Consider the following 20,925-nt stretch of genomic DNA (forward strand, 5'->3'; position numbering starts at 1 on the left):
TAAAACTTTGGGTAAACAAAAAACATCACTATTTAAGGAATAAACAAGCATATCAGTGGAAAGGAAAAAATAAATGATTAACATTACCACAATGAATGTCAACAGAGATGTTCTCAACCCCTCTTTTCACTGTTCTCGGTCGCCCCTGCTCAGTGGGTGTCGACCCCCATTCATCTGACCCTGCAACTGGCTGGTAATGTACCATGAGCTACAACAGAGAAGATCAGAGCAATGAAGGCATTCCGCATCACAGCCATCTCTCTACAGAGACATTTCTGAAGAGTACGAATATGTCTTCCAAACACAGTCAAACCATAAGGGCAGTTTCAATACGCAACTCCTACCGCTTCAAATGAAAACTCTGAACATACATTAGATTAACAGGTCTTTCAACAACACCCTACACGTAGAAGACACGTGCACATAACATGCTGGTGATTTTCTTCATCCACAGTGGCATAATTTTCCCAATGAAAATTCTATCATGCAAGCAGGTGGAGTAAGTAATGGTAGCAGCTACAAGCTTTACATTTCATAATTGTGAATTCAGTATCAAACTTGCCAAAGGTTATCCTACGGAGAGCCCATAGGGAAATGCAGCCAATTAAGTTCTATCAGTGCACTTACCCTTTGAGCCCAACATCAGAGAAATGCTTTACTTCACTTTACCTTTGGATTGTGTAATATAATAATTTCTCTGTTGGGAGACTCCAGTTTCTTTTTCCATTCATCTAGAGTTACAGCAAGCATGTAAGTTTCCTTAAAAGAAACGCAGTTCATTAGATTTACCTAATAGCTTTTTTATTTTAAAAAGTACGTATTCACAATAATACTATTAAATTAATAAGTTTCAAAAAGAACATCACACTCCATCCAATTTATCAAATTTTAAAATTCCTTTAAAATTACAAGATAATAGCACAGGCCAATGAAAAAAAATCACTTGTAATTCCATCATTTTAACAAATAACTGTACACGCTTTTAGATATTTCTGTCAATATTAATATTCTACTCTAATTTAAGTAAAACAAAGTTCGATTTTCAGAGTAAGAAAAATAAAAGTAAAAAAAAAAAAAATCAATCCTGGGATCCACAGTCTAGGTATTAACAATAATTGCCATTTTTAATTTCCTTTAGGAAAAACATTTTATTTACATTAAAAGGGGCTGGCATTGTAGCATGCAGGCATCCCCTATCTGAGTGCTGATTTGGGTCCATCTGCTCCAGTTTCCTGCTAATGTACTCGGGAAGGCAGCAGAAGATAGTCCAAGGGCTACCCATGGGCCCCTGCTACCCTTGAGGGATAATAGGATGGAGTTCCTGGCTCCTGCTTTTGGCCCGAACCAGACTTGGCTATTTGGCCATTTGGATGGCAAATCAGCTGATAGAAGATCCCTTCTTCTTTGTCACTTTATCTTTCAAATAAACACATATTTTTTTAAAAGGCATAATATAGTTTCCATTGTATTTCTTTTTTTTTTAAGATTTTATATATTTATTTGAGAAGCAGAGTTAACAGACAGTGAGAAGGAGAGACAGAAAGGTCTTCCATCTGCTGGTCCACTCCCCAAATGGCCACAACTGCTGGAGCTGAGCCAATCCGAAGCCAGGAGCCAGGAACTTTCTCCAGGTCTCCCACACGAGTGCAACGACCCAAGCACTTGGGCCATCTTCCACTGCCCTCCCAAGCCACTGCAGAGAGCTGAATTAGAAGAGGAGCAGCCAGAACTAGAACTGGTACTGGATCAACCCACTGTACCACAGCAGAGGCCATTGTATTTTAAAATCTGAAAATAGAGGCCGGTGCTGTGGCACAGTGGGTAAAGCTGCCGCCTGCAGTGCCAGCATCCCATATGGGCTCCAGTTTGAGTCCTGGCTGCTCCACTTCTGATCCAGCTCTCTGCTATGGCCTGGGAAAGTAGTACAAAATGACTCAAATCCTTGGGCTCCTGTACCCGCATAGGAGACCAGGAAGAAGCTTCTGGCTCCTGGCTTCGGATTGGCCCAGCTCTGGACGTTGCAGCAATCTGGGGAGTGGATCAGCAGATGGAAGACCTCTCTCTCTCTCTCTCTCTCTCTCTCTCTCTCTGCCTCTCTGTAACTCTGCCTTTCAAAAAATAAGCAAATATTTTTTTAAAAATCTGAAAACAATTTGCAAAAAGAAACACTATAAAATGTGATACAGACAGAACCAAACTCTTCTGGGAAATTTCATAAAGTCAGTCACAAGAACTTAAGTTACTTAAGAGATAAGTAACAGAAGGAAAAAAATAAAGAAATGATGGAAAGAAAAAAAGGGATGGTTAAAGGAATACCTCTAAAACTTGGCTGAAGCTCTCTGAGTAGGGAACGTATTTGTTATCTTTGTCTCCCTTGTAGAACCAGGTACACCGCCTCACTTCCGACGCCCGCTCATCCCAGTAAACGGCATACCGCATCCTCTCCCCCAGATGAACATCGTATCTGCCCCCGTCCGTGGGGACCACTCTCCCATTACAGTCCTTTCCTACCAAGCAGCACAAAGGGGAGAAGTACGTATTTCAAAATAAATCTCCAAAGCACAAGTCTGGGTTATACTCCAAAACAATACTGTGAAACATACTTACTCGGCTACACAGCCAACAAAATGGAATTTAATTCCTACTCTTTTTTCCCTAACCATAAACCATCAAAGCCTGTTGATTTTAATGAAACATGAAAAAAAAAAAAAAAACAACTACCTAGTTTTATTCTCTTTCTGAGGAAAGATAGCAGTTCCCCTTTAAAAGAAAAAAAGAACTGTATATAAAATGATTTTTCTCAATTTTTTGCTTGATGGATCAAAGTGTAGATATTTCATAAAAGAAAGGAACAGGGTTCATTATTCTGCAATGGGCCATCCACCACACAATCTCTCTCTTTATAAGCAAAAATTGACACATGAGTTAGAACATAAAAAATACCTGGCAAATTATACAGAAATTACAATATGTACTGTTTTCACTGGGTACATAATGCAAAACTTCCATCTAAAATGCTGAAAGAAATTGCTGAGAAGTCCACAATGAGTGTGACTGCACTCACTACAGAGCCGACACTCCCAGCCCTCACGCTCGCCTTACCGGAGCCATACGCCTCCTCCAGCTGCTGTGAATCCTCAGAGTTAAAGGGAATCCATGTCTCCTTAGAATCCACGGTCTTACAGTAGAACCAATGTGGAGAAACCGGTTCGTACAAACCGCCGGCAGCATCCATGTCGATGAGCTCAAAGGAACTACATGAGTTTGGGGATGGAGACGGATCCGACTGGGACAGCTGCTCCTGGTGTGACTGCACCGCTGACATCTCGCTCTCTGAAAGAGAAGATTTGAAAAACACAGCTACTGGGAAAATGAATCTTCTATTTAACGGTGCAACTGTTCACACACACACACACACACACAAAACTGGGCATTTCTGCCAAGACATAAGGGGGCTGCCTGCTTTAAAATACAAGGAACATAAATTCACAGCTGGATGGGGAGAGTTTAAACAGAATGCTTCTGTTGGATCTACCATTTGTGCGCCGAGCTCCTAACAGTACATCATAAAGCACGAGAAACCCACGGCCGAGTTCAAATTCGACTGACACATGTGTCCCTGGGGCAAGGGCCGGACGCCGCTGCCACGTCCACCAAGCCCCGCGCTGCGCGCTGACCGCACCACCGCATTCTACCCCGCGCAGCAGAGCCGCTCACTCCGCTCCCCGACCCGGGCTTCACCAGGCGGTGCACGAACCGCGAGGCCGCGGTGCGCAGGCGCGCCCGCCCGCCGCCTGGGGCGCCAAGGAACCCGGTGACCCCAGAAGCCTCCCGCCGCCTGCCCCGCCTGGGGCGTGCGCCCGGCAGCAGCCCGGCCCGGCAGACCCCAGCCCCCGGGGCCCGGGGCCGCTCGGAGCGCGCGCTCCGGCCTCCCGGCCCCAAGCTCCTCGCTCGCTCCGACGGCGCGACCCCCCGGGCGGGTCCGCCTGCCCACGCCTCCCCGTCCCGGCTCGGGGTCTGGCCTCGCCCCGCCGGCACCCACCACAGACCTGCCCGGCGCCTTCCCGGGGCTTCAGGTCACCCGCGCCGGCGCCCCAGCCCTCCCACCACCGCGCGTCCGCCACGCCGGCGGCTCCCGACGAACTCACCTGGCAGCCCCGCCGCCTCCCACGCTCTCCGACCCTCGCTGAGGCGGGCACGACATGGCCCCGCCGCCGGTCCCACGGGCCCGGGCAGGGCGGGGCGGAGCCTGCGGGGCCGCCCTCCCCGCGGGGGAGCAGCGGGCCGGGCCGGCGCGAGGACAGGTGAGGCGGCTCCCGGGCGCCGGCGCGGGAACGAAGGGCGGGGTTGCGCGGCTGCAGGGGCCCGGCGGGAAGTGTCGCGAGAAGCGGAGGTTGTCGCGCGAGACGTGGCTCCTCCTGCGGGCAGGAAGCCAGGGGCGCGCGAGCGGGGCGGGGCGCGGCGCGTGCCCTCGCGGCGTCTTTGAAGAGGGAGAGGTGGGTGATGCTGCTGGGAGCCGGGGGCCGGCCTCCGTGACAGCCCCCGGAGCCGCAGCGGGGCCCCGGGCGGGAGCGCGGTCGGAGGCGGTGGGGCGCGGGCGCCGGCGAGTGACGAGCGCGATCTGTGCGGCTTTGCCCGCGCCCCCGCGTGTGCGTGTGCCGCGAGAACGCGGGGCGGAGGACCGGACAGGACTAGAGGCTGGAGCTGGGAGACGAAGAGGAACTCTCTAAAGGGGTTTCCCAGCGCACGGGCCCCCTCGAGTAATCCCTCTGGGTTCTAAAGACCTTTCCAACGTCGAGGCGGACTGTAGGCCGTGTCCTCGCTTTTACTTCCACGGAAGCAGAGGAAGGAAGTGTCTAACGCGTTAGCCCCACGCGCAGGTCCACGATTTCTTTAGACCTGCTCCCGGCAGGTGCGAGCCAGGCCTGCGTCCCCTCCTCCAGGTAGCAGGGGAGCCGAGCTGCTCGCATCCGCTGAGGTCTTAGCATGCGCTAGGCCCCGTCCTGAGTGTGATCCCACGAGCAGGCAGACAGGTGGAATGACTCAGCCGGCCGGGCCGTCACCAACCCAGCGTGCCCGACCTCAGGGCCTGCAGCCGACCTAACACCGGCTCGGGGAGGCAGGTGAGAGGTAACTGGAACTCAGCGGCTCTACCTCCACGGCCAGCTGCAGCCCCCCTACCCGCTGTTCTCAAGTGGTTTCCCACCTAATTATTATTATTATTTTGACAGGCAGAGTGGACAGAGAGAGAGAGAAAGGTCTTCCTTTTCCATTGGTTCACCCCCTAATGGCCGCTGCAGCCGGCGTGCTGCACTGATCCGAAGCCAGAAGCCAGGCGCTTCCTCCTGGTCTCCCATGCAGGTGCAGGGCCCAAGCACTTGGGCCATCCTCCACTGCACTCCTGGGCCACAGCAGAGAGCTGGACTGGAAGAGGGGCAACCGGGACAGAATCTGGCGCCCCAACCGGGACTAGAACCCGCAGGCGGAGGATTAGCCTATTGAGCCGAGGTGCCTGCCATCCCCACCTAATTATTGAATACCCTAAAGGATTCCGTTTATGTAGGTTAATATTGATCTCTATTGACTGTAACAGAAATTAAACAGTAGCCGATTTAAAATGAATAACTTAGGGAAAATAACTTGTCCAAAAATTAAAAAAAATTTTTTATTTATTTGAAGGGCAGAGTTAGAGAGAGGGAGAGACAAAGAAGCTGGGCCAATCTGAAGCCAGGAGGCAGGAGCTTCTTCCAGGTCTCCCATGTGGGTCATCTTCCACTGCTTTCCCAGGCCATTAGCAGGGAGCTAGATCGGAAGTGGAGCAGCCAGGACAAAACCAGGGCCCATATGGGATGCCGGCACTGCAGGTGGAGGCTTAGCCTACTATGCCACAGCACCGGCCTCCAAAATAATTTTTAAAAATCAGAAGCCTGGCCTTCCTTTATGTAAACTGCCTTCATGTGTGGATTAATAGAAAACGACTGGATTCTCATATTTGCTTCTGTGTGTGTCAGTTTTTCTATACTACAATAAAATACTTCATGCAGGCAGACTTATGAGGGGAAAGATGCTTGGGCTCGCAGTCCAAGACTGGATGGAACCCACTGGTTCTCCCTCGAGCAGTGGTCTTTTTGCTGGCAGAGGCTTGCGGTGGCACGAGGCATCACGCGGCAGGAGACAGGCATCGCGTACAACTGTCTGAAGCCACCGGATTCAGCCACGGGGGCCCCTCCCCAACAACCTGATCCTATCTAATCTTCCCAAACACCATAATTGGATTAAATTTTCACCCTCTTAGAAGCATTAAGACTTTGGAGTTTGAACCAGTGTATGTGTTTAGAGGCTGAATTACATTCAAACTGCAGCTGCGTTCAACCTGTTGCATTTTGATTATGGCTGGAATGTATGAAGACAATCCAGCCTCACTCAGGCATGTGTCTGGAGAAGCAGTGAGTATCTCAATAGTATTTTTAGATAATTGTGTACATTCATTCTTGTGCATTACACTCATAATTCCACAAACGGCAGTTGAAAGGGTATCAATGAAGTTTTCATATTCTGATACAGTTAGGGTCCACTCATCTGTCTTGCACTTGGAATGGATCTTCCACCCATGTAAAATTTATGATACCATGTGCTGTTCATTTGGAAAAATACCAGTTCACTGAGCTATGCGGATCTTCCAAATGTTAGCATATTTAAACATGCAATTTTTCAAAAAAAAATTTATCTCATCAAAAACATCTTAAGTATTGGTAAGCTGTAAAGTGTCACAGTAGCAGATACAAGTTTTTCTCAAATTCTACTTCTGGGACAAGCATTTGGCACAGCGATGAAAACACTCGAGACCCCTGCATCCTGGGTCCGGTTACGTCCTGGCTCCGCTTCCGGCTCCAGCTTCCTGCTAACCTGCACCCTGGGAAACAGCACGTGCTGGCTTATGTGCCGAGTCCCTGCCACGGGGGCGGGCGACTCGGACTGAGTTCCAGGCTCTGCGCTTCAGCCTGACCCAGGCCTGCTATTGCCAGCATATAGAACGTCTGTCTCTATGTTTCCCTCTGCCTTCAAATTAAAAAAAAATTTCTTCCTAAGGATCAAATTTTATCAGTAGCAAAAAATATTTTTTCAGATGTTTTCCTTGAAGTGACCAGCTCACTTTGTTTTCAAGAAAACTTCTGCCGGAGACTGGCGTTGTGGCAGAGCAGATTAAGCTGTAGCTAGGAAGCTGGTTTCCCATACGGGCACCACTGGGCCTCTCCACTTCTGATCTAGCTCCTGCTAATGCGCCTGGGAGAGCAGCAGAAAATGGCCCAAATGCTGAGGTTCCTGCTGCCCATGTGGGAGACCTGGATGGAGCTCCTGGCTCTTGGCTTCAGCCTGGCCCAACGCTGGCAGTTGTGGCCATTTGGTGACTGAACTGGCAGATGAAAGATCTCTCTATTTTCAATTAAATAAGTAAATCTTTAAACAAAATGGTAGAATGTGAAATAACCTTTTTCTCATTTAATTTTCTAGTGCAAAAAGCAGCAAACTTTCCTTTGTAAAAGGCCAGATAAATATTTTAGGTTCTGTGGGGTATAAGGTCTCTGTTGCAACACTGAAGCATTTAACCAATACAGTGGGTTTTTAAAAAGCTCAAAGATAAAGCTTATTATTAAGACACTATGCATGGGTACATGGAGCTTAAAAATGTTTTCAGGGGTTTTTTGGGGGGGGCATTAATTTGACTTTTTTTTTTTTTTTTTTTTTTTTTTAGTTTTATTTGAATGAAAGAGGGCAAGAGAAACACCTTTGTTCCATCAGCAGTTCATTCCCCAAATACATGCAAACAGCCAGGAGCCTGCAAAAGCCCCATCCTTAAAAGAAAAAAAAAAAGAAAAGAAAAGATAAAATGGACTTCATCAAAATTAAGAGCTTTCTGTGAAAGACTGGTAAGAGGATAAAGACAAATTGCATACTAGGATAAAATATTTGCAAAATACCTATCTGAAAAAGGACTATTAGCTAGCAACTGTGAAGAACTCTTAAAACTCAGTGGTGAGAAGATTAAAAAAATAGAGGCCAGATCTTGATCTTTCATCTGTTGATTCACTCCCCAAATGGCCACAATGGCCAGGGCCGGGCCAGGTTGAATCCAGGAGACAAGCGCTTCCTTCCAGGTCTCCCACATGGATAGCAGGGGGAGGATCCGATGCTTTTCTCAGGCCGTTAGCAGGGGGCTTGATTGGAAGCCAGACATGAACCAGCCCCTGTGTGGGATGCCAGCATCGCAGAGGGTGGCACCACCCACCATGCCACAGGATGGCCCCAGATCTTGGCTTCTAACATCGTTCTTCAGCAAGAAGAACCAGGGCTCCATAAAGATGTTTATTTTATTTGAGAACTGGAATAGGAAATATGCAAGAGCTTGGAGCATCTTGCAGTGCCTGAAAGGCAGGAAGGGTTTTAGAGGGAGGTTTTCTTTTTAAAAAATAAAATAAAAAGGCCACACAATAATGGCAGTATACTCCATACCCAAGGACACAACCAACCACAGATCAAAAATATTTCAGGGCTGCCATGAAGGCTAACATTTAAGATGCCACTCAAGACACCTGCATCCCACACCTGAATACAGTGGGTTCAGTTCCTGCTCTGATTCCTGATTCCACCTTCCTGCTAATGCAGACCCTGGGAGGCAGCGGGGATGACGGAAGAAATTGGGTTCCTGCCACTTACATGGGAGACCTGGATTGAGTTCCTGATACCTGGCTTCAGTCCCAGCCAGGGACTGTGTGGGCATTTGGGGAAGGAACTGGTGGCTAGGAGCTTTCTGTGTATCTCTGCCTCTTAAATAATTACAATAAATTTTTAAAAATATCTCCACCTCCACTGAACATGTAACATGGATAACTTAGTGGGCATATGGTGCAAGCATTGGGGCTCAGCGGGTTAGGCCACAGCCTGCAACACTGACATCTTGTACTGGAGGGCCGGTTGGTGTCCCAGCGGCTCTACTTCTTCTGATCCAGCTCCTGGGAAAACAGTGGAAGATGGCCCAAGTACTTGGGTCACTGCCACCCACATGGGAGACACAGATGAAGCTCCTGGCTACAGCTTGGCACAGCCTCTGCCAATGTGGCCATTTGGGGGAGTGAACCAGTGAATGGAAGATAATTCTCACTGTGTGTGTGTGTGTGTGTTTCCTCTCTCTCTGAAACTCTGCCTTTCAAGTAAATAAATAACATTAAGAAGAAAAACAGGACCGGCACTGTGGTACAGCAAGTTAAGCCGCTGCCTAGAATGCCAGCTTAGGTACCGGCTGCTCCACCTCTGATCCAGCTCACTAGTAATGCACCTGGGAAAACAGCAGAATAAGTACTTGTCCCTGCCACCTACCTGGGAGACCTGGATGAAGCTCCTGGCTCCTGGCTTCTACCTGGTTCAGCCCTGGTGGTTGCAGCCATTTGGGGAGTTAACCAGCAGGTGGAAGATCTCTTTCTCCTTCTCCTTCTCTCTGTAACTCTTTCAAGTAAACAAACAAATCTTTAAAAAAAAAAAAAAGCCTTAGTGGGTACATGTACCCACCCCTTTTTGAATATCCATAATCCCTCCCAAAATTTCTCTCAAACTTACTGGACATGTGTAGCTTCCCTAGTAGCAAGCCCGTCAAGTTTTATGGAACTTCTAAATCCTGGCTGTTCAGGGAAACTTGGTTTTGGACCACTAGACTACCTTGCTCCAGGCTTGGCACAATCCAGTGAATTCCTTTCTGCTTATAGCTGAAACCACTGGTTTTCATGTTTTCTTTGGCATACACACTGGACAAGAACCCTTGGGTATTTTACCCTGTACAAAGACACGATGACTGAATGTGATGTGGTGTCCTGAAAAAAATAAATAAAGGACTATTAGTTAAAACTAAGGAAATCTGAATAAAATATGAACTTTAATTAGTAAGAATGAATCAGTTTTGGCTCATTAATTATGACAAATGTTTGACATTGATTTAAGGTGTCAATAATAGAGGAAACTGGGTGAGAGATAAATAGGAACTCCGTAACATCACAAGTTTCTGTCAATCTAGTCCAAGAATGAAAGTTTATTAAAATAAATCCAGTTAGAAAACAGACGCTTCACCGAACAGAATACACAGATGGCAAATATGGACATGCAAAGATAAATCTGACATCGTGAACTGTTAGAACCACCATGAGGAGTCACTAACCCTCCTAGCAGAGTGGCTGAAATACAAAATTGTGATGGCACTCATGACTGGAAAGCACACAGAGAAAACTCGTACGTAGCTAGGAGAAAGGTAAAGTGGCACAGGCAGACTGGGAAAACAGACATGCAACTACCCTATGACCCATTACTGCACTCCTAGGACGTGCTTAACAAGAAATGAAGACACCAAAAACCTATACATGAATCTTCATAGCAGCTGTGTTCGTCATAGTCCCAAACTGAAAGCAACCGGATGCACCTCAAGGACAGTGATTAGGCTGTGATACATCCACACCAAAAAGTGACTACGATTTAGCAATCAGGACTGATTACTGATAGAAGAAACAACTTGGGTAAATCTCAAGAGGATGTACTGAGAGGGAAAGAAGCCAGTCTCTTGAGACTACAGGCACTACTAACGTAACATTCCTGAAATGACAGATTGCTAGTTGCCAGGGTAAAAGTTTACTATGTGGGCTGGCGCCGTGGCTCACTTGGCTAATCCTCCCCCTGTGGTGCCAGCACCCCGGGTTCTAGTCCCGGTTGCTCCTCTTCCAGTCCAGCTCTCTGCTGTGGACCGGGAAGGCAGTGGAGGATGGTCCAGGTGCTTGGGCCCCTGCACCCACATGGGAGACCAGGAGGAAGCACCTGGCTCCTGGCTTTGGATCGGCGCAGTGCCAGCCGTGGCAGCAATTAGGTGAGTGAACCAATGGAAGGAAGACCTTTCTCTCTGTCTCTCTCTCACTGTCTATAACTCTAATGCTGCCTGTCAAAAAAAAAAAAAAAAAAAATTTACTATGGGGAAACAGAGGAAGTATGCAGCTGTAAAGGATCCAGGAGAGGGACACCACAGGTTAAGCCGCTGCCTGCTGTGCTGGCATCCTATAGGAGCCCCGGCTCTAGTCTCAGCTGCTCCACTTCCAATCCAGCTCTCTGCTGTGGCCTGGGAAAGCAGAAGATGGCCCAATCCTTGGGCCCCTGCACCCACGTGGGAGACCTGGAAGAAGCTCCTGGCTCCTGGCTTTGGCCTGGCCCAGCTGCGGCCATTTGGGGAGTAAACCAGCAGATGGAAGACCTCGCTGTCTCTCCCTTTAAGCCTTTAAAAAAAAAAAAAAAGAAGAAGAAAAAAGATGCAGGAAAGACAACTGTGACTTGGGAATTGTTCCTGTCTTGACTGTATCAATGTCAGTACCCAGGTTATGACATCAGTGAAGTTTGCAGCATGTGAGCACTGGGGAGAACTGGGACAGGATACATGAATCCTGTGTGTCTTTCTTTCCCTCTTTTTGTTTTATTTAAAAGGCAGAGGTAGAGAGAGGGAGACACAGACAGTGGAGAGAGAGATCTTCCATTCACTGGTTCATTTCCCAAATGACTGAAACAGTCAGGGTTGGGCCAGGCCAAAGCCAGGAGCCAGGAACTCAGCCCAGGTCTCCCATGCAGGTGGCTGGGACTTAAAATACTTGGGTCTTAACCCACTGCACCACAACACTGGCCCCTGTGTCTGTTTCTAATGAAACTTCAATTAAAGAATATAGTACAGTTAAACATGAATTTCACATAAGCAGCAAATTATCTTTTAGTACAGACTTTTATTTTTTTTAAATATTTATTTATTTGAAAGTCAGAGTTACACAGAGAGAGGGGAGGCAGAGAGAGAGAGAAGTCTTCCGTCTGATGGTTCACTCCCCAGTTGGCCTCACCGGCCAGAGCTGCCCCAGTCCGAAGCCAGGAGCCAGGAGCTTCTTCCGGGTCTCCCACGTGGGTGCAGGGGCCCAAGGACTTGGGCCATCTTCTACTGCTTTCCCAGGCCACAGCAGAGAGCTGGATTGGAAGAGGAGAGGCGGGACTAGAACCGGCGCCCTTATGGGATGCTGGCACTTCAGGCCAGGGCGTTAACCCGCTGCGCAACAGTGCCGGCCCCTAGTACAGACTATTTTAAACATTGCCATGAGTCATATCAATATTAAAAATTATTTGCTTACCTGTAATTCAAGAACTGAGAATTTTATTCAGCAATATTACCCGTGGCTTTAGCCTGTAAGATGCAGCATATATTGCAAAATAAAAGGACATTTAAGGGTGGCTGAGAGAAAAATGTGCCGACACTAAATACTGGTAGCAGTTGGCACATACTTTGCCTCACTACAAATGTGCTCACTATTCTAACGATAGAAGCCACCATGGACTCTAAAACCAACCTGTTTTCACATAGAATGAAAAGTACCCAGAGTCTCACCTCCTTGACTTCAGTGTTCAAATATCCATCCCCATCCAAGAAAGCGTATGAGAAAAATAATGAAAAAGAATACAGAGGGAACATTTTTAAAAAGACTTATTTATTTGAAAGGCAGAATAACAGAAGGAAAATTCAGAAAGATCTTCCATCTTCTGGCTCACTCCCCAAATGGCCACAACAGCCAGAGCTGGGCCAGGCCAAAATCAAGAGCCAGGAAATTCATCTGGTCTCCCATGCGGGTGGTGGGCCTTGAGTCACCATCCGCTGCCTTCCCGGCACATTAGCAGGAAGATGAATGGGAGTAGCTAGGACTCAAACCAGCCTTCCCATATGAGGGGCAGGCATCCCAAGTAGCAGCTTCATCCTCTGTACCACTAGGCCCACGTGGAAAGCATTCTCTAGAAATGATTTTGGGCCTCCAGTGTAATAACATCATACTGTAGAAAGCACAACCAAGAACTAGCAGGTATCCAAGAACATCTAACAGAGTAAACATGGAGGCTAAAAAAGGGAGAAGGAATTTTGAAAGAAATCTGACATCATTAAAAAATTATCATCAATATCTTCAGAGATGTAAGATGCTATACCAAAAATGAGAATACATAAAAGGAGACAAAAAATATCCTTAGAAATTAAAAATATGAAAAAAGAATATGATAAAAAAAAAACTGTAAAATCCAACAAAGAGTTGAAAGTTAAAGTTGTATGAATGTCCTGAAAAGTACAGAAGAAAGGCAAAATATGAGGTAGGGGAGAAACATAAGAAAATTAAAAACAATCTCTGAGGGCTGGCGCTGTGGTACAGCAGGTTAAAGTCCTGGCCTGCAGCACCGGCATCCCATATAGACACCTGTTCAAGTCCTGATGCTCCACTTCCATTCCAGCTCCCTGCTAATGTGCCTGGGAAAGCAGCAGAAGATGGCCCTGCACCCACATGGGAGACTGGGAAGAAGCTCCTGGCTCCTGGCTTCAGATTGGCCCAGCTTTGGCCATTGCAGCCCTTTGGGGAGAAAACCAGCAGATGGAAGACCTATCTCTCTCTCTCTCTCTCTCTCTCTCTCCACCTCTCTCTGTAACTCTTTCAAATAAATAAAATAAATCTTATAAAAAAAAAAAAAAAGAACCAATCTATGAGATCTGCAGTCAAAACAGTAGTAATTCTAGAAAGTAAAAGAGAATACTGGAGAGGAGAGGGGAAACCAACAAACAAATGAGACAATTTCAGAGGATTTAAGGACCTGAGTTTCCAGAATAAAATGTGCCTAGCACAATGGGTGAAAATGACCCACAAAACAGAGAAAGAAATAATAATCCTAGTAGGTCCCAGAAACAAAAATCGGGTTTTATGCAAAGCGTCATGAATCAGAAGCCTATGTGTCTCAAAAGCAATTCTGGAAACTACGAGACAGTAGAACAATGCCTTCAAAAGCCCAGATACTCCCATACCTCTTTACGCATAAAGTGTATAAATCCAACAAGCATTTCCTAGAATTCTAGACCCAACCAAGATGGTCAACTCAGTGGCAGGGTAAAACATGGGATCAACCTAAATGTCCATCAACTGAAGAGTGGATAAAGAAATTATGGGATGTATACTCTGGAATACTAAACAGTGGTTTAAAAAATGAAATCCAGTCATTTGCAACAAAATGGAAATCTGGAAAACATACTTAGTGCAATAAGCCAGTCCCGAAAGGACAAATACCATATGTTCTCCCTTATCTGTGATAACTAATAGAGCACCTAAAAGGAAATCTGTAGAAGTGAAATTGACACTTTGAGAAGCAATGACTTGAACAGCCCTTGTCTTGACTGTTGAGGAACAGTTTTTTCTTTTTTTCTTTTTTCTTAATGAACAATGAGACTGGGAATGGGAGAGAGAGGGGGAAATGAGGTGGGAGTGGGGGTGGGAGGGCGGGTATGATGGGAAGAATCACTATTTTCCTAAAGTTGTACTTAATGAAATTTGTAGTCATTAAATAAATAGTTTCTTTGGGGAAAAAGAAAACAAAAAGTTCTTTTCCATGTACCCTTGTATAGAGAATATGTTCTATTAAAATGAGAAAAGCTAACTAAGAGAAAGGCTAGGACACAGAAAACAGGAAACCAACAGAAGGGGGAAAGAAACTCCATCCCCAAGATGACAGTCATACCAGCCCTCCCGTCAGGGGGCTCCAGTGTAGTCAGTCGTCAGAAGTGAAAAGTGATAAAGTGTATAAAGTCTGAGCATCTGAAGGGAGGATTGAGACAACTGATGGAAGCTTTGAGGTGAAATCAGTCACAAATACAAAGGCAAACAAAATAAATAAGACTGATTCATTCCAGGGGAAACAAGGAGTCATTAGGAAAGAGAAAGTAAACCCTTTACTACAGGGCTGAGGTCTGGTTAACATTTATACAGTCATAATAATGTACAATGAAATCACCCACATAACTATATTGATAAGTTGACAGGGTAAGGTTGTGATGTGTGAATGATAGGCACAGAGGGATAAATCTGAATTCTTGTCTATAATAGGAAATCTCTCTGCCATGGCCTGGGAAAGCAGTGGAGGACAGCCCAAGTCATTGGGCCCCTGCACCCCCGTGGAAGAGCCAGAAGAATCACCTGGCCCCTGGCTTCAGATCGGCTCAGCTCTGGTCTTTGTGACCATTTGGGGACTCAACCAGTGGATGGAAAACCACCCCCTCCCTCTACTTCTCCCTGTAACTCTTTCAAATAAATAAAATAAATAAGGGAGGGAGGGAGAGGCAGAGAGACAAAGAGAAAGCTCCCAGCCAGATTTACTACCCAAATGCTCAGACTACAGCTGGGCCAGGCCAGAGTCAAGGAGACAGGAACACAATCCAGGTCTCCAGTATGAATGGCAGGATCCAAATTTCCCAGGGTCTGCATTGGCAGGAAATGAGTCAGGAGCTGGAGCCAGGAACTGAACCCTGAAACTCCTTGTGGGACAAAGTTTAGCTGATCTAAACATTTGTTCACTTTGCCTACCTTTAACAGTATTATTTACATTAACCAACTAGGGAACTGTTTCCAAAAACCCTACAATTTTACGTGTATAAAATAATTCTGCACCAACAGGCAGAGATAAGCACAACCCATGCTCTAAATACTTGATTAGGGCCTACTTGTTTAAATATTTATATTGGCATTTATATTTGAACAATAATGGTTTATTATAAAGAAAACACAGTTGTATTTATCATGCCAGTTCTGGGTAACTTTATTCAAGATATTGACAAAAATGATCCCCAAAGTAATATAAATTTCGACACAGTTAAAAAGTCCAGATGTGCAACTTCAAGAAAATTTGAATTCAGTCTAAGGTCAATATTCCATCAAAAGTTGAACCAATTCTACAAATCATAAATACCACTTTTCTTAAGTTCATTATATTTTCTGATAAAGTTACCAACTTAATTTTCTTTATAACAGCATTTGGAATCATTTTAACATGGTTTATACATATGTGTATATATTTAAGTTCTAAATTTTCAGTTAACCTGAATTATCTTATGACTAAAAATATAAATCCAAACGCAACAATTCTTCCCTTACAGAAGAATGTGGGAGGAACGAGAGAGAGAAAACATCACCATTAGAACACCACGGTAGTAACTGCCACAAGCAGAGGATCTGCCAATGGATAGGAAGAGTGGGCGGAAGTGTAAGCAGAAACAGACATTTGCATAGTCTCAAAGTATCTCCAGCAACTACTCAGTAATTACAAAGGAAAATATGTAAGTTTACAGTAGAGACTCCCAGCAGACCCCGTCATAGCACAGTGATTCAGATTAGCAACACCAGAAGTACACTAGGACATTGAGTTTCCCCTGTAATGACACTGTCAGAATGCTGGGCGCTACAGAGACAAGACAAGTAAATCCAAGGATGGGTCCTGGAACGGAAGAAGACGTTAGTGAAAAGACTAATAAAGTTGCTACTTTTATACTCTCTACTTTAGTTAATGCTATTGTATCAAGGTTAATTTCTTAATTCTGACAATGCTTCATGGTTATATAAGATGTTAACATAAGGGAAAAGTGGGTGACGGATATACAAGAACTCTATTATTTTTACAACTCTTCTTTCAGTCTAAAATTACCTCAAAGATTTTTAAAACTGTTAAAAATATACACACATATATGTGTATATGTGCACAATATGTACATATATAAAAAAATCAAGACTTTACGGAAACTGGCATCTTGGGCACTCAGTAAGTTAAACAATAGTGTTGGTTTCTGAATTAATCATTGTATTAACTGGTAACTTAGCTTTAAGGTCTTACCCATTTAAAATGTATAGTCTCATGTATAATTTTCTCATTTCCATAAAAAAGACTTCTTAAAAACATTTCAAAATAAAAATCCTAGAGTAAAATTTTCAACATATTATCTTGCAAGATCACTCATCTCAATCATAAGACTCAGCCAATATTTTTACTACATTGCTTCTCAATGTTGTTATTAGTTTGGCTTGATTCATGAGTAGAGGAGATGAATGACAGAGTATAATTTAACAGGCCTGGCAGTCTGGGGGAAAAAAAATTATCAGTTGGCTATCTTAAGAAACAGCTGTTTTTTGCAAACACATACAGGCATAGCATCCACCTCAGAAGTAAAAATGTACTTACCTAAGCCTCTGCTACACAATTGCACACTGCTACACAAGCAACGCCAGCTAAGACACTGCCAATGTTCCTTTCCTAAATTTGGCTCTGAAATGACTGTTAAAAAGGGGTAATAGCATCCTTTTTTGAAGCAGGCAATTCTGTGCAATTTACTCTAGAGACAGCACATCTGTCTTTAAAAGAAAAAAATAAATTTCCACTCTACCTATGGCTGACTCATTCCCTGAGTATGAATCCCCCTTAACTCTCATTATTTTTAAGTATAAACTGAGCTGAAATCTACTTATAGGGATCTTGATGTTGAAACTAATATTTCAGATGGAGAATAGTTACTGCTAAATAATTATATTTATTACTCTTTGCAGTCAATATTTCTACTCATTGTGGCATTTAATTTTCCATCTGTATCTATCACAATATTCTCTATGGAAGCAGCAATAGTGAAAAGATAATTAATACTTTGTAAAAAAAAAAAGTAATTTTAAAGTGAATCTTTATCCAAATACAATAAAAAAGCAAAAGAGAAAAATTTCCACATTTTCATTTTTACATCAGTGCCATTTCCAAATTTACTTTGCACTCCCCTTCTATGTAACATAGAAGTAGTAAAACTCTAATCTAATGATCTATACAAAAAGGGAGACAAACAATTTACCTCAGGAACTCACTACACATTGCAATATATTCACGTGGTGAAAAGAGATAAATTCATTCAGAACTGCCACACTCTCTGGCTGTTATATAGTCTCTTGAATAATTATATTAAACATATTACTACAAAATGTACCAAGAAGTAGAGAATAATACTATATTTGTCAACTGCAAACAACAAAGGTCCACGAAGGCTACAGTCTAAGCAGTAATTTACACGTGAAGTGTATGTTGAAAGCAGTCACAATGTACAAAAATGTGACAAGTCATCCAGATGTTTAAAAAAGCAGCCTGTGTGTCTCAGTATTATACCCAGTTTCACGGAGCAGGTTTTGAGGGAAGCCTGTTGCACAGAGTGACTTCTCCCTCCTGGTATTAAGCAGCAGCTTGCCGACATCCGCTAAGTTTCTTATTACATTCATTCCTCTGGAAGTAGAAAACAACTCATAACTAAATATTCTTCCACTCCTTTGCCAGCTTTTCAAGTTTTAAATCCAAGGAAAAGTTGGAGCATATTGCTTCGTATCATCGACAGGCATTTCAAAAAGAGGGGACTGAATAACCAAAACCAAGAGTTCTTTGGTCAAGTTAGCAACAGGCTTCCATTTGTTCTAAATTCTTTTCATAATCCTTTTTTTTCCAGTTTTTCCAGTATGGCCTGGATCTTACAAACAGCCTCTTTCCTGGCCTGCCGGACAGAGTCCTGGCCCCCAGTTTCAACTGAATCCAGTTCCAAAAGTTCCTTGGTTAGCATTTCCTCTAGAAGCCAGTACGCTTTGTCTGTCTTTTTTCCTACGAACTCTTCTACTTCTTGCTCAAGATACTGGACTTTCTCCAGCACATGTATGATTTTTTTAATACTTGGAGGAGTACTTTGATCTGAAGATAAAGACTCTTCAGGAAGATTATGACTTTGGTCTTGATTGCTGAGATGTTCATGGGTGGCACTGCCATAGAGCTGAGGCTCAGCACTATACTGGACTTGAGAATCCAAAAGTTCTGAATTATCATTGTTCACTGTCCCCGAGGATTCGTACTGATGATGGACACTGCAAGGAAAGTTGTGCCGGTTCATGCCTTGATCTGATTGGCTATAGGGGTAGGAGGATTCCTTGGAGTAAGAGAGCAAAAAGGGGAAAAGAGCTGTTTTAATCGGAAACCATCAACATTAGATTTGTTAGCCAGTATCTTTCACCTGTCCACGAAGGTACAAGACAAGATTCCCCACCAATAAAACTGGACCTCCCTCCTCAATCATTTGAAAAGAACACAGTTCTAAGAGGATAAAAGGGAGTGGACGGTCAAGGAGAAGGCAGAGAATTCCCAAGTTTCACGGCTGGAACCCCCCTCCGGTAGGTCATCATCACAAACTCCTCACAGTCTCTCCAGGGACTCGAGAAACCAGAATCACAAAACTTTTCCCCTAAGAAGTTAAAACCTAAGACAGACCTTGAAAAGGAATGCAGGCATAAGCAGACAATGTTCAAGTCTATGATTTAATTTAAAATTATAGAAGCTAATACTATAGATATCTCATGTTGTTTTTTGTCTTCTTTCTATAGCTTATTTAAGGAAGTAAAAATATAATCATCTTTGTATTTAACATTCAAACAGTATTATAACAAAATGAATATTTTTCTTTTTTAATTAAAGGATGTGAACCTAAACCTTCTTTCAAAAATATACTCTTGTAGAAAGAAAGGAAGGAAGTGAACGAGGAGAGGAGAGGCGAGGCGAGGCGAGGCGAGGCAAAGCTAGAAGTAGCAGACACCAGATTCCTGCAGTTACTCCCCATTTAAAAGACCGCTGCAGAACCCCATGTTGTGCTCCATGAAGTACCAGACTTCACAGGAACACCCTTTACATGGCCTACCTTGGGCTGCTGGGGCGGAGGTGAAGGAGGTGGCTGAGGAGAGCCACTGCTAGGCCATGGTGAAGCATTTTCGGTCACATAGAGATTCCCGGGTGGTGCTGTGGGCACAGCCGGAGGCCAGGGGTAACGGGCACCCATTCCATAAGCCCCAGACGAGGCCCACGCATCCTCTTGTGGTCGTACACTCGGTACGGATTGTGGAACACTACGATTACCATCCCCATATGGATAATGGGGCAGAGTCATTCCAGGGTTCTAGATTGAGAGGAAGAAATATGCTGGTCATTGCTAAAAAAAAAAAAAAAATTGAAGAAGTAATGAAAATATTCTAGTACAGGCAGATTCTGAGATGCTAGTAACTAATTAATCAGTTGCAATAACTTCTCCAAGCCTACAAAATCTTGTTTCCAGGGAGCAGACACTGTGGTGCAGCTGGGATGCCCATACTTCAGAGTGCCTGGGTGGAGTCCTGGCTACTCAGCATCTCCAATCCAACTTCCCGCTAATGCATTTGGGAAGCAGCTGATGACACCGAGGTGCCTGAGTTTCTGCCACCCACGTGGATGACCCGGATGGAGTTCCTGGCTCGTGGCATTGGCCTGGGTTAGCCCTGGCTGCTGCAGGCAATTAGGGAGTACACCAGTAGGTGGAAGATCTCTGTCAATCTTTCAATAAATAATTAAATCTTAAAAAAAAAAAAAACCTTGGTTCCATGGGCAAGAGTTTGGGTGTCTGGCCTGGCGATTAGGATGCTCGCATCCCCTTTCAGATGCCTGGGTTTGAGTTCTAGCTCCACTCTGTGATCCCAGCTTCCTACTAACCGCAACCTGGGAGGCAGCAGGTGATAGCTCACGTAATTGGGTGCATGCCACCCCCTGGAAGACCTGGACTGGGAGGTAAACCAGCACATGCGAGCTCTCTCAAATTTAAAACAAACAAAAAATGTTTAATTAAAAAAAAAAACAAAAAAAAAAAAATAAAAAAAACTTGGTTCCAAAGCTTTTAGGGGCAGGTTTGCTAACAATCAAAGTCAAAAGAATTAAAGCCTAAAATTCAATGGATGAAGCACAGACACTGTAAACAAATGGCCACATATACTATAAGAAAGTACCAATAAGGATGTATCAGAAGTAAACAGAAGAGGTGGATACTGTGGCACAGTGGCTTAAGCCTCTGCCTATGGTGCCAGCATCCCATATGGACGCCGGTTCAAGTCCCAGCTGCTCCACTTCTGATCCAGCTCCCTGCTAATGGCCTGGGAAAGCAGCATCAGATGGCCCAAATGCCTGGGCCCCTGTACCCACATGGGAGACCTAGAAGAA

The 20,925-nt window shown here is 44.7% G+C and overlaps 2 protein-coding genes across 4 annotated transcripts in view; both read right to left on the reverse strand.

The window, feature by feature from the left end:
* The window catches only part of DDHD2 (DDHD domain containing 2), a 29,167-nt gene extending 24,914 nt beyond the window's left edge, over positions 1–4,253 (reverse strand). For 2 of the 3 annotated variants that reach the window (XM_062213706.1, XM_062213705.1), the window contains exons 1-5: positions 4,149–4,253; positions 3,103–3,333; positions 2,317–2,507; positions 670–759; positions 88–208 (exon numbers count right to left, since the gene is read on the reverse strand). In XM_062213706.1, the coding sequence (XP_062069690.1) occupies positions 88–208; positions 670–759; positions 2,317–2,507; positions 3,103–3,325 (625 nt within the window). In that variant the 5' untranslated portion in view covers positions 3,326–3,333; positions 4,149–4,253. The remainder of the gene's footprint in view (positions 1–87; positions 209–669; positions 760–2,316; positions 2,508–3,102; positions 3,334–4,148) is intronic. The other variant, XM_062213704.1, reaches the window with a different exon arrangement.
* Positions 4,254–15,615: 11,362 nt separating this feature from the next.
* The window catches only part of BAG4 (BAG cochaperone 4), a 28,632-nt gene continuing 23,322 nt past the window's right edge, over positions 15,616–20,925 (reverse strand). The window contains exons 4-5 of the mRNA XM_062212907.1: positions 19,604–19,858; positions 15,616–18,841 (exon numbers count right to left, since the gene is read on the reverse strand). Coding sequence (XP_062068891.1) covers positions 18,353–18,841; positions 19,604–19,858 — 744 coding nt within the window. The 3' untranslated portion in view covers positions 15,616–18,352. The remainder of the gene's footprint in view (positions 18,842–19,603; positions 19,859–20,925) is intronic.

Source organism: Lepus europaeus, chromosome 16 (assembly GCF_033115175.1).
Source record: "Lepus europaeus isolate LE1 chromosome 16, mLepTim1.pri, whole genome shotgun sequence".
In the NCBI taxonomy this organism is placed as follows: domain Eukaryota; kingdom Metazoa; phylum Chordata; class Mammalia; order Lagomorpha; family Leporidae; genus Lepus; species Lepus europaeus.